Source organism: Callithrix jacchus, chromosome 11 (assembly GCF_049354715.1).
Source record: "Callithrix jacchus isolate 240 chromosome 11, calJac240_pri, whole genome shotgun sequence".
NCBI lineage: Eukaryota > Metazoa > Chordata > Mammalia > Primates > Cebidae > Callithrix > Callithrix jacchus.
In genome coordinates, this window is record NC_133512.1 from 3,892,529 (window position 1) to 3,906,340 (window position 13,812).

The 13,812-nt window shown below is 37.8% G+C and overlaps 1 protein-coding gene and 1 long non-coding RNA gene across 5 annotated transcripts in view; one reads left to right on the forward strand and one right to left on the reverse strand.

Annotated features, from left to right (window-relative positions):
• Positions 1-13,812, forward strand: part of LOC144578313 (uncharacterized) — a 118,066-nt gene that overhangs the window by 63,271 nt on the left and 40,983 nt on the right. The gene's annotated exons all lie outside the window — the stretch shown is intronic.
• Positions 1-13,812, reverse strand: part of DPY19L2 (dpy-19 like 2) — a 104,020-nt gene that overhangs the window by 6,008 nt on the left and 84,200 nt on the right. For all 4 annotated transcript variants that reach the window (XM_078342195.1, XM_035253150.3, XM_035253151.3 and 1 more), the window contains 2 exons: positions 12,753-12,852; positions 11,297-11,422 (listed from right to left, as the gene is read on the reverse strand). In XM_078342195.1, the coding sequence (XP_078198321.1) occupies positions 11,297-11,422; positions 12,753-12,852 (226 nt within the window). The remainder of the gene's footprint in view (positions 1-11,296; positions 11,423-12,752; positions 12,853-13,812) is intronic.

Here is a 13,812-nt window from a genome sequence, read left to right on the forward strand (position 1 = left end):
CCACAATGGTTGAACTAATTTACACTCCCACCAACAGTGTAAAAGTGTTCCTACTTCTCCACATCCTCTCCAGCATCTGTTGTCTCCAGATTTTTTAATGATCACCATTCTAACTGGTGTGAGATGGTATCTCAATGGGGTTTTGATTTGCATTTCTCTAATGATCAGTGATGATGAGCATTTTTCCATGTTTGTTGGCCTCATATATGTCTTCTTTTGAAAAATGTCTGTTCATATCCTTCACCCACTTTTAAATGGGTTTTTTTTTTTCTTGTAAATCTGTTTTAGGTCTTTGTAGCTTCTGAATATTAGCCCTTTGTCAGATGGGTACATTGCAAATTTTTTTCCCATTCTGTTGGTCACTGGCTCCCTCTACTGATTGTTTCTTTGGCTGTACAGAGCTCTGGAGTTTAATTAGATCCCATTTGTCTGCTTAGGCTTTTGTTGCCATTGCTTTTGGTGTTTTAGCCATAAAGTCCATGCCTATGCCTATGTCCTGAATGGTTCTGCCTACGTTTTCTTCTTGGGTTTTTATATGGTTTTGTTTTGTCTAGATTTTCTTCTAGTGCTTTTATGGTGTTAGGTCTTATGTTTAAATCTTTAATCCATTTGGAGTTAATTTTAGTGTAAGGTGTCAGGAAGGGGTCCAGTTTCTGCTTTCTGCACATGGCTAGCCAGTTTTCCCAACACCATTTATTAAACAGGGAATCCTTTCCCCATTGCTTGTTTTTGTCAGGTTTGTCAAAGATCAGATGGTTGTACATGTGTGGCATTGCCTCTGAGGCCTCTGTTCTGTTCCATTGATCTATACCTCTGTTTTGGTACCAGTACCATGCTGTTTTGATTACGGTAGCCTGTGTGATTACTGTAGTATAGTTTGAAGTCCAGCAGTGTGATGCCTTCAGCTTTGTTCTTTTTGCTTAGGATTGCCTTGGTTGTGCGGGCTCTCTTTTGATTCCATATGAAGTTTAAGGTGTTTTTTCCAGTTCTGTGAAGAAGGTCAGTGGTAGCTTGATGGGGATAGTGTTGAATCTATAAATTACTTTGGGCATTTGCACGATACTGATTCTTCCTAACTAGAGCATGGAATGTTTTTCCATCTGTTTGTGTCCTCTCTTATTTCCCTGAGCAGTGGTTTGCAGTTCTCCTTGAAGAGGTCCTTTACATCCTTTGTCAGTTGTATTCCTAGGTATTTTATTTGCTTCATAGCAATTGTGAATGGGGTTTGCTCTTGATTTGGCTGTTAGTCTGTTACTGGTGTATAGAAATGCTTGTTATTTCTGCACATTGATTTTATATCCTGAGACTTTGCTGAAGTTGCTTCTCAGTTTCAAGAGATTTTGGGCTGAGACTAGGTCTTTAGAGATTAGGTATTCTAAATATACAATCATGTCATCTGCAAATAGAGACAATTTGACTTCCTGCTTTCCTAACTGAAAACCTTCTATTTCTTTTTCTTGGCTGATTGCTCTGGCTAGAATTTCCAATACAATGTTGAATAGGAGTGGTGAGAGAGGGCATCCTTGCTTAGTGCCAAATTTCAAAGGGAATACTTCCAGTTTTTGCCCATTCAGTATGATATTGGCTGTGGGTTTGTGGTAAATAGCTTTTATTATTTTGAGATATGTTCCACCCATACGTAGTTTACTGAGAGTTTTTAGCATAAAGGGCTGTTGAATTTTGTTGAAGGCCTTCTCTGCATCTAGTGGAATAATCTTGTGGACTTTGTCTTTGGTTCTGTTTATGTGATGAGTTACATTTATAGACTTGTGTATATTGAACCAGCCTTGCATCCCTGGGATGAAACCTACTTGATCGTGATGGATAAGTTTTTTGATGTGCTGTTGCATTTGGTTTCCCAGTATTTTATTGAAGATTTTTGCATCTATGTTCATCATAGTTATTGGCCTGAAGTTTTCTTTTTTTGTTGATTCTCTGCCAGGTTTTGGTATTAGGATGATGCTCATCTCATAAAATGATTTGGGAAGGATTCCTTCTTTTTGTATTGTTTGGAATAGTTTCAGAAGGAGTGATACCAGCTCCTCTTTGTATGTCTGGTAGAATTCAGCTGTGAATCCATCTGGACCTAGACTTTTTATTGGTCTACTCAGGGTTTCAACTTCTTGGTTGAGTCTTGGGATGATGCAAGTGTCCAGGAATTTATCCATTTCTTCCAGGTTTACTGGTTTATGTGCATAGAGTTGTTTGTAGTAATCACTGATGGTGGTTTGTCTTTCTGTGGAATTGGTGGTGATATCCCCTTTATTGTTTTTTATTGCATCTATCTGATTCTTCTCTCTTTTCTTTTTTATTAATCTGGCTAGAGGTCTATTTTGTTGATCTTGTCAAAAAACCAGCTCAGGGATTTCTTGATTTTTTGAAGGGTTTTTTGTGTCTCTAGCTCCTTCAGTTCTGCTCTGATCTTAGTTATTTCTTGCCTTCTGCTAACTTGAGTATTTTTGATCTTGCTCTTCTATCTCTTTCAATTTTGATGATAGGGTGTTGATTTTAGATCTTTCCTTGCTTCTCATGTGGGCATTTATTGCTATACCATTTTCCTCTTGACACTGCTTTAAATGTGTCCCAGAGATTCTGGTATGTTGTGTCTTCATTTTCATTGTTTCAAAGAACATCTTTATTTTTGCCTTTCTTTCCTTGTTTATCCAGTCGACCTTGAGGAGCCAGTTGGTCAGTCTCCATGTAGTTGTGAGGTTCTGAGTTAGTTTCTTAATCCTGAGTTCTAATTTGATTGCACTGTGGTCTGAGAGACTGTTATCATTTCCGTTCTTTTGCATTTGCTGGTTGCATTTGCATTTGCATTTGAGGAGTGATTTACTTCCAATTATGTGGTCATTTTTAGAGTAAGTACGATGTGGTGCTCAGAAAAATGGAGAGTTCTGTAGATGTCTACTAGGCCTGCTTGGTCCAGATCTAGTTCAAGTCCTGGATATCCTTGTTACTTTTCTGTCTCATTGATCTGCCTAATAGTGACAGTATAGTGTTAAAGTCTCCCACTATTATTGCGTGGGAGTCTATGTCTCTTTGTAGGTCGTAAGAACTTGCTTTATGTATCTTGGTATTCCTGTATTGGGTAAGTATATATTTAGGACTGTTAGCTCTTCCTGATGCATTGATCCTTTTACCATTATGTAATGCCTGTCTTTTGATCTTTGTTGGTTTAATGTCCACTTTGTCAGAGACTAGGATTGCAACTCCTTTTTTTTTTGGCTTGGTAAATCTTCCTCCATCTTTTTATTTTGAGCGTATGTATATCCTTGCATGTGAAATGGATTTCCTGAGTACAGTACACCAACGGATCTTGACTTTTTATCCAATTTTTCAGTCTGTGTCTTTTGATTGGGGCATTTAGCCCATTTACATTTTAGGTTAATATTCTTTCGTGTGAATTTGATACTGCCATTTTGATGCTAGCTGGTTGTTTTGCCTGTTCGTTGATGCAGTTTCTTCATTGTGTCAATGCTCTTTACCATTTGGTGCATTTTGGGAGTGGCTGGTACTGGTTGTTCTTTTCCATGTTTAGTGGTTCCTTCAGGAGCTCTTGTAAGGCAGGCCTGGAGGTGGTGAAATCACTCAGTATTAGCTTGTCTGTAAAGGATTTTATTTCTCCTTTGCGTATGAAACTTCATTTGGCTGGATATGAAATTCTAAGTCGAAAGTTCTTTTCTTTAAGAATGTTGAATACTGGCCCCCACTCTCTTGTAGCTTGTAGTGTTTTTGCTGAGAGATCCACTGTGAGTCTGATGGGCTTCCCTTTGTGGGTAACCCGACCTTTCTCTCCGGCTGCACTTGGCATTTTTTCCTTCATTTCAACCCTGCTGAATCTGACGCTTATGTGCCTTGGGATTGCTCTTCTTGAGAAATATCTTTGTGGTGTTCTCTGTATTTCCTGGACTTGAATGTTGGCCTGACTTGCTAGGTTTGGGAAGTTCTAAAGTATAATATCCTGCAGAGTGTTTTCCAGCTTGAATTCTTTCTCTCCATCACATTCTGGTACACATATCAAATGTAGATTAGGTCTTTTCACATAATCTCATATTTCTTGGAGGCTTTGTTCATTTCTTTTTACTCTTTTTCTCTAATCTTGCCTTCTTGTTTTATTTAATTGAGTTGATCTTCTATCTCTGATATCCTTTCTTTTGCTTGGTCGATTCAGCTATTGAAAGTTGTATATGCTTCGTGAAGTTCTCATGTTGTGTTTTTCAGCTCCATCAAGTCGTTTATGTTCTTCTCTAAGCTGGTAATTCTGGTTATCATTTCATCTAACCTTTTTTCAGGATTCTTAGCTCCTTTGCATCGGGTTATAACATGTTCTTTTAGCTCAAAGAAGTTTGTTATTAACCACCTTCTGAAGCCTGCTTCTGTCAATTAATTAGACTCATTCGCCATCCAGCTTTGTTCCCTTGCTGGTAAGGAGCTGTGATCCCTTGGAGGAGGAGAGACGTTCTGGTTTTTGGTGTTTTCATCCTTTTTGTGCTGGTTTCCCATCTTCATGGGTTTATCTACCTGTGGTCTTTGAAGTTGGTGACTTTCAGATGGGGTAGTGGACATCCTTTTTGTTAATGTTAAAGTTATTTCTTTCTGTTTTTCAGTTTTCCTTCTAACAGTCAGGTCCCTTTGCTACAGGACTGCTGGAGGTCCACTCCAGACCCTGCTCGCCTGGGAATCACCACAGGGGTTGGGGAGCTACTTGAGGAGAACAGCAAGGGTTGCTGCCAGTTTCTTCTTCTCTTACCTTCGTCCCAGAAGGGTACCTGCCAGATGTCAGCCAGAGCTCTCCTGTATGAGGTGCCTCTTTGGATATACAGGGGTCAGGGAGCTACTTGAGGAGACCGTTTGTCCCTTTTCAGAGCTCAGGTGCTGTGCTGTGAGCTCTGCTGTTCTGTTCAGAGCTGCTGGGTAGGTACGTTTAAATCTGCTGCAGCAGAACTCATACCTGCCTCTTTTCCCAGGTGCTCTGTCCTGGGAGTTGGGGCTTTATCTATAAGTTCCTGATGTGCTGCTGCCTTTTTTCAGAGATGCCCTGCCCAGCAAATAGGTAGTCTAGTCACAGTCTGCCAGCAGAGGCATTGCTGAGGTGCTGCAGGCCCTGCCGGCTGCTGTGTAATCTTCTTTGCAGTTTTGTTTACAGGGGTACAGTTAGTACTGCCTCAGTAGTGGAGGTCTGCCTCAGCAATGGCGGTCTGCCTTGGTAGTGGCAGACTGCCTCAGTAGTGGTGGACTGCCTCAGTAATGGCGGACACCCTTCCCCCGCTAGAGCTCGACTATCCTGGGTCCAGCTGTGCTTACAGCAAAACTCTCAAGTCAGAGTGTTTCAGATTGCTGGTCTTTGTGAGGGTGGGCTGCTTGTTCTTTTTTTCTAGTTCCTTAAGGTGAAGCCGAGTGACTGATAATGAGGCCTTTTTTCTTTTTCTCTTACAGGCATTCAATATAAAAACAAATCTCTCTACTGCTGTATCTGCATCCCACGAATAGTGGTATGTTGTGTTCTCATTTTCCCTTAGATCCAAATACATTGAAACTACCCCTCCTTTTGTTTCTTTTTCACCATGGATTACCTGGAAGTATATTACTTAGTTTCTAAACATTTGAGGGAATTTCCATATAAAATTCTGTTACTGATTTCTAATTTAATTTTATTATAGTCAGAGATTTTACTGTACATGATCTAAAGTATTTTAAGTATGTCAATCCTTGTTTTGTGGCCTACAATATGGTCTTTCTTGATAGTCTATGTGTGCTTGAAAAGAATGTCTATTTTGCTGTTGTAGGGTGGTGTGTACTATAAATGTTGATTAGCTCATGTTCGTTGATGGCATTTTTCAAGTCTTCTGTGTTCATGCTAAATTTCTTTTTACTTGTTCTACAAATTATTTGGAGAAGGCTATTAAAATTTCTAACTGTATTGCAGATTTGTCTATTTTTTTCTAAAGTTCTATCGGTTTTGCTTCATATATCTGAAGCTCTGTTATCTAGGTGCATAAATGTTCAGTGTTACTACATCCTCTTGAAATATAGATCCCTTCTACATTTAAAAATCTTTATTTAACCTTGATAATATTCTTAGCATTCAAATGTACTTTGATATTATTATAGCCGCTCCAGACTTCACTGACTAGTAGTAGCATCACCTGTCCTTTTCCTATCTGTTAAGGTTTAACATCTTAATGTTTCTTTATATTTAAATAAATTTCTTGAAAGTATCCTATAGTAGGGTCTTGCTTTGCTATGGGCAATCTGACAATTCCTGCTTTTCATTTGTGATGTTTAGAGCTGTATTAGTTTCCTGTTGCTGCTATAACAAATTACCATAAACAGTTGCTTAAAGCAACATGTATTTATTCTCTTTCAATTTGGGAGATCATAAGTCTAAAATTATGGTGTTGGCAGGACTGAAATCCTTCTGGAAGCCCTAGAAGAAAATCCACTTCCTTGCCTTTTCCAGCTCCTAGACACTGGCCTCATTCCTTGGCCTGTGGCCCTCTATCATTCCAACTTCTGCTTCTATCATCACATCACCATTTTTCTCTCTTACTCTTTTGCCTCCTCTTATAAAGACTTTGTGATTACATTTGTCCTACCTGGATAATAAGGATAATCTCTACATCTCATGGACATTAATGGAATCACATTTGCAGATTTCCTCTTTCCATGTGAGTAACATAATTCACAATTTCTTGGAATTAGGACATGGTCATCGTGGCGGGGGGGGGGCTCATTTATTCAGCCTACCACAAGTCCATTTACAGTTAATGTGATAATTGGTATGGTTAGGTGTAAGTCTATCAACTTGGTGTTTTCTGTTTGTTCCACCTGATCTTTGTCTCCCTTTCCCACTTTTTCTGCTTTCTTTTGGATTGAGTGATTTTTATAATGTCATTTTTATTATTTCATTTTTATTTTGTTTGTTTCCTTTTGGGTTCTGTCAATTTTTGCTTTATATATTTTGAAATTCTCTTTTATGTTCATATGCACTCAGATTATGATATCTTTCTCCTGTACTGACCTATTTGCTATTATAAACCATAGTTGTCTCTAGTATTATTCTTTGTCTTAACATCTATCTTATCTGATATTTATACATTTTCACTTCGGATTTCTTATATTTATTCAAATGATATTTTTGCCATTCTTTCTCCTTCAGCCAAAATACATATTTTTATTTAAAATGCACCTCTTGCAGGCAGCCTATAGATAGGTTTCGCTCTTGTATTCAGTATGCCAATCTCTGCCTTTTGTTTGGAGACTTTAGTCCTCTTTCATGTTGAAATTACTGCTATGGTTTCATACAGACTTGCTATTGTGCTCTTTTGTTTAAAAAAAAACTTTTCTATTTCAAGACATTTGGAGATCCACATTAAGTGAGAGATAATACAAGTAGCTCTTGTATAGTCTTTAGACAGTGTCCCCCACCATGGTAACATCTTGAACATTGTATAACATCACAGACAGATAATTTACATTGATAGAATAGAGATAGAGAGCATTTTCATCACCACAGAGATTCTTTGTATAGCCACATATACTGTACTTCTCCCATACTACCGCCCCACCCTAACCCTTTGCAACCACAAATCGTTCCCCATTTCTATAATTTTGTCATTTGAAGACAGTTATGTAAGTGGAATCATATAGTACATAACATTTGGGGATTGTCTTTTCTTCATTCTAATAATTCTCTGGAGATTCATCCAGGTTCCTGCATGTATGAATAGTTTGATCCTTTTTATTGCTGAACAGTATTTCATGGTATGAATGGATCACTATTAGCTTAACCATTCACCTTGTGAAAAACATCTGAGTTGTTTAAGGTTTAAGCTGTTACAAATACGGCTGCTATAGACATTTTCCTACAGAATTCTGTATGAACACAACTTTTCATCTTTCCGGGAAAAAATGCCCAGTACAATTGCTGGGTCTTAGGATACTTATATGTTTAGGTTTCTTCCCCTTCAATTTTCAGTTGACAAGTAATAGTTGCACATATTTATGGAGTATACAGTGATATTTCATTGCATGATTACAATGTGTAATGATCAAATCAGGGTAATTAGCATATCCATCACCTCAAATGTTTACCATCTGTTTGTGTTGGAAACATTCAGAATCCTCTGTTCTGGCTTACTCGACATATATGATAAATTACTATTAACTAATATTCACTCTATAGTGCTAGAGAACACTAGAACTTATTTCTTCTATCTGTAATTTTGTATCTCTTAACCTCTTCTTATGCTCTTCCCCTCCCTACCCTTCCCACTCAGCCTCTAATTAATTACCACAATTCTACTCTACGTCTGTGGGCTACTTCTTTTAGCCTCCACATGAGTGGAAGCACTTCCACATGCACTGTTTATCTTTCTAGGGCTCACTTATTTCACTTAATTTATCCAGGCTCATCCATGTCTAGGCTTGCCATTATGCTTTTGTTTTCCCCACTGTTTTGTTTTTTGAGTGGTTTTGTTAGGGATTACAAAAATCATCTTTAACATATCATGATTTACTTACCATTTAAATTGGGTTATTTCTAGTAAATCATACATTTCCATTTACTCAATTTTTGTGCTATTGTCATGTATATTTATTTTGTTACAAACTAAAACATATAGTGGCATCACCTTTAAATAATGTCTTTTAAAGATGTTCAGAGAAGAAAAATGTATACTGATTAATACCCACACATTTACCATTTCCATCACGTTTCAGTATTTTTTGTATATCTGAGTTACCATTTGGCATCATTTCTCTTTAGCTTATAGAACTTCTTGTCCATCTTGAAGTATAAATCTGTTACCAACAAATTATCTTAGATTTTGTTGATCTAAAAAATATTTTTGGCCTTCATTTTAAAAAGATAGTTTTATTAAATATAGAATTCTTGATATTTCTTCTTCAGCACTTTGAATTATCATTCCAGTGTCTGTTGATTTCTACTATTTATGTTAAGAAGTCAGATGTTTATATAGCATATCATTTTTTTCTCTCATTTTCAAGATTTTTCTCTTAATCTTTGATTTTACCATTTTGACTATAATATGCTTTGCTTTGGTTTTTTGTTAGGCTTAACCCAGTCGGATTTGTTGAGCTTAGCAGATCTCTAAGTTAATAGTGGTTATCAAACCTGAGAAATTTTTGGCCAGCATTTCTTCAGTATTTTTTCTGTCATGTTCTTTTTTTCATTATGTCTAGTACTAAAATTATGTGTTGAACTACTTAATGTTACATAGGTCTGTGGCTTTGGTTATTTTTCAGTCTTTTTGCTTCCTGTTCTTTTGATTAACTATTTTCTCTTGATCTGCCTTCAAATTCACTGAATTTTCTGTTGAAATGTTTTGTTTTCATCTCAAACTAGTTGTTGAGTACATTTTCATTTATTGTACTTTTCAGCTCTAGAATTTCCACGGGGGCTAGAGTGTTTCCATTTCTCTGCTGAGATTCTCTATCTCTTCACTCATGGACACCATGAGTTCTTTTAATTCATCGACTATATTTTTCTTAAGCCTTTGAACCTATTTGTAGTCATGGCCTTGCAGTCTTTGGCTGCTAAATCCAACATCTGGACCTACTTGATTTCTGTTAGCTTATTTTTTTCAGAGTATCGGTCATACTTTCTCTTTAGTTTGCATCTCTGAAGCTTTCTGCACATTGTAAATGATATATGGAAGTTACCGTAGCACCTGTTTGTTCTCCTGATTGCCAGTGTGTTGTTCTAGGAGACAATGTGCCTGAACTTCCTGTCTCTGAAGCTTCCTGCACATTGTAAATGATATATGGAAGTTACCGTAGCACCTGTTTGTTCTGATTGCCAGTGTGTTGTTCTAGGAGACAATGTGCCTGACTCTCCTGTCTCTGAAGCTTCTTGCACATTGTAAATGATATATGGAAGTTACTGTAGCACCTGTTTGTTCTTCTGATCGCCAGTGTGTTCTAGGAGACAATGTGCCTGACTCTCCTGTTTCTGAAGCTTCCTGCACATTGTAAATGGTATATGGAAGTTACTGTAGCACCTGTTTGTTCTGATTGCCAATGTGTTGTTCTAGGAGACAATGTGCCTGAACTTCCTGTCTCTGAAGCTTTCTGCACATTGTAAATGATATATGGAAGTTACCGTAGCAACTGTTTGTTCTTCTGATTGCCAGTGTGTTGCTCTAGGAGACAATGTGCCTGGACTTTCTGTCTCTGAAGCTTCCTGCACATTGTAAATGGTATATGGAAGTTACTGTAGCACCTGTTTGTTCTTCTGATTGCCAGTGTGTTGCTCTAGGAGACAATGTGCCTGAACTTCCTGTCTCTGAAGCTTCCTGCACATTGTAAATGGTATATGGAAGTTACCGTAGCACCTATTTTGTTCTTCTGATTGCCAGTGTGTTGCTCTAGGAGACAATGTGCCTGAACTTCCTGTCTCTGAAGCTTTCTGCACATTGTAAATGATATATGGAAGTTACCGTAGCACCTGTTTGTTCTTCTGATTGCCAGTGTGTTGTTCTAGGAGACAATGTGCCTGAACTTCCTGTCTCTGAAGCTTCCTGCACATTGTAAATGGTATATGGAAGTTACCGTAGCACCTGTTTGTTCTTCTGATTGCCAGTGTGTTGCTCTAGGAGACAATGTGCCTGACTTTCCTGTCTCTGAAGCTTCCTGCACATTGTAAATGGTATATGGAAGTTACTGTAGCACCTGTTTGTTCTGATTGCCAATGTGTTGTTCTAGGAGACGATGTGCCTGAATTTCCTGTCGTGTGCAGCAGCTAATATCTTTGCTTAGGAGTCTAAACAAAGGTCTCCAAAGATCCATTACACATCTTAGAATTTTGTGATTTTTAGAGATTCCAAATTGTGATATTTAAAATTTTTAATTAGGAATGTTTTTCTTATTATGACATTTTGGGTTTTGTCACTTTTATTTTAAGTCTTACAAATCCAATATAATTCAGCTATAGTACAGAATACTAATATCTCACTTTGTTGTAAATTCAAATCCACATTTCAGATATCTAAAAAAATTTTCATAAATATTCCAAAAATTATGAATAAACCTAAGTGGAAGATGTTAATTAAATTGAAAAATCAGGATATTAAAATACACAATAATGTTTGGAATTAAATTCTACTTCATTGATAGTATAATTTTACTTCTCTAGATGAAATAATTTAAGATACCAAGATAATATTGATTAATTTAAAATAAAAATTCTTAAAGAATCAGGACTACTGTAATAAAGTAAAACATTTGTGGCTTAAAAATGTACCATATCAAATAGCATAGGGTTAATACTCACTTAGTTTTCACACTACACCATGCCTCTTCTAAAACATAATAATTCACATGTAACTCCAGCAATTTATCTCTTACTTCTTTGGCAGATTTTCGACTATATGTAGAATAAACTATTTTTGTCCGGGCCCTTCAAATTTAAACAATAGTTTAAAAGATTTTACAATAAATGATAATAGAATAGGCTAAAAAAAATCTTACTAGCAAATTGAAATCTTAATACTCGCTGGATAGAATATTGATATACATGGCTCAAAACAGCATCAACTATTTTGGGGATGGCAGTTTCCACATTCCTACTTATATTTTGAATGTAATAAAACTTACAGCAGTTTTAATTTTGCATATACTGCTTATCAGTATATAAACTAGCCTAAAGTTGTACAGGGCAGCAGAGAGCAGGTCAGGATAAAATTTGCTACTCATAATTCAGAGTTATCAGAGAATATATTCTGAAAGAGACTGAATGTAGTGAAAAGAAATCTTTCAATGCTTAATTTCATCCAAAGGAGCTCTGACAAACACATGCATTGAAGCTGAGTGTATCAGGTAGAACACTTAGACAGTGGGCAACCGGGATGTCAGAACAGGTAGGAAAACACCTTCACAGAATCTTGAGAAATGGGGATGGTCACCAAAATATGACACAATAGGTGACTTGACCATAACTGGGAGCTCTTACAAAGTCCTGACAAATTATCACTTATGCACTGTATGTTGCTTAGAATTTCAAGCATATGCGATGCTCAGTCACCACAGTGGTTTCCATCCCAGTTCACTGCAGTAGAACAGAGCATCAGGTACATTTCTAAGGGGTCTGACTCCAGGCTCTCACTCCTAGACAGCAGACCTAAAATTTTAAAACAATTTAAAGATTTGCCTCTAACAATAGGCCAAAAATCCACTTTGAGAAAAGATTAGCCTGACAACTACTAGCATAATCAAAATAATTTTTCAAACCAGCAAGTTAAGGAAAACAAAACTTTTAGACTTCAGTGGAAACTAGAGTTCTCATAATTGACTGGCAAAAATAAATTTTCATAAAAGCACATAAAATATAATAGCAACTTTCATGTACTTTTCTAGTTGTCACAAAAAGCTAGTCACTGGCCACCAGTAAGATCTAGAAATCATTTCTTAAATCAGAGTGGGGCATGTGGTCCATCCTACCTCCTCTTCCAACTACCGAGGAGCTTTACTGGAATACACACACACATCGTAAATATGTGACACAATTGTCACTTTGGGAAAAACTGGATTTTTTTTTTTCAGTTTTCGGAGGTCTGCTTGCTTCAGAGGTAAGAGGTATGTATTACCATTTCTGGATAGATACTTTAACTTCCAGCATTAAAATGAGAATGACTCTGTGTGTGTGTGTGTGTGTGTAAAAATTTTCCCAGTTCCTAAGAATTAATAGTAAATAGCAAGTGAGTCTAGATGAATATTCATCAGCCACCAACCTTAAGTCTGCACCCTCGTAATGTGGATGATTCACAATGGGATGAAGTGTAGACAGCTTGACGCTTGCCATTGTAGGCATGGCACCTGCAAAGACAGCATCTGAAAAAAAAAAGACTACATTCTTCAATAAAATGTTTAACTTTTGATTTTCTTTAAAACTTACCGCTAACATGTGAACCTGAATTACAGAAGACCAAATGCTTACTTCCTGGTACTTTTGTATAAAAAACAATTATACAATTGTGAAGGTTGTTATTTTTAATCAGCACAAGATAATCAGTAATAAAGACAAGACATACTATTCAGATCTACAGTAAAAATCTGTATGTTGGAGAGGAGGTGGAGCAAGATGACCAAATAGAAGTCTCCACTGATCATCCTTCCCTCAGGAACATCAAATTTGATAACCACCTACAAAAAAGCAACTTCATAAGAACAAAAGTCAGCGTGAGTACCAGCTCTGCCACAGTGGGGAAGAGCACCAAGCAGGCTCTTGTGGTCTCTGATTCCAGGCCTTGGCCCTTGGATGACATTTCTGGACCTGCCCTAAGCTGGAAAAGAGCCCACTGCCCTGAAGGGTGAGTCCCAGGCCTGGCAGCACTCACCACAAGCTGACTGAAGAGCCCTTGGGCCTTAAGTGGATCTTGGCAGTAGCCAGGCAGTACCTCCCATGGGCCTGTGGTAGTGGTGGAAATGGGGAGAGATGCCTCTACCTGGGAAAAGGGGAAGGAAGGGTGGTAAGGAGTTTGGTGGTTTCAGCACCAGCTCGGCTGTAGTAGAATAGAGCGTCAGGCAGATTTCTAAGGTGTCTGACTCCAAGCCCTGGCTCCTGGACACCAGCATCTCTGGACCTGACTATGACCTGGGGGATCTTGCCACCCTGAAGGGAAGGTCACCAGCCTGGTTTGCTTTGCCACCTGCTGACTGTAGAGCCCTACATCCTTGAGCAAACATATGTGGTAGCCAGACAGTAGTTACAATGGGCCTTGGGCAAGCCCCAGAGCTGTGCTAGCTTCAGGTCTGACCCAACACATTCCCAGTAGTGGTGGCCACAGGGGT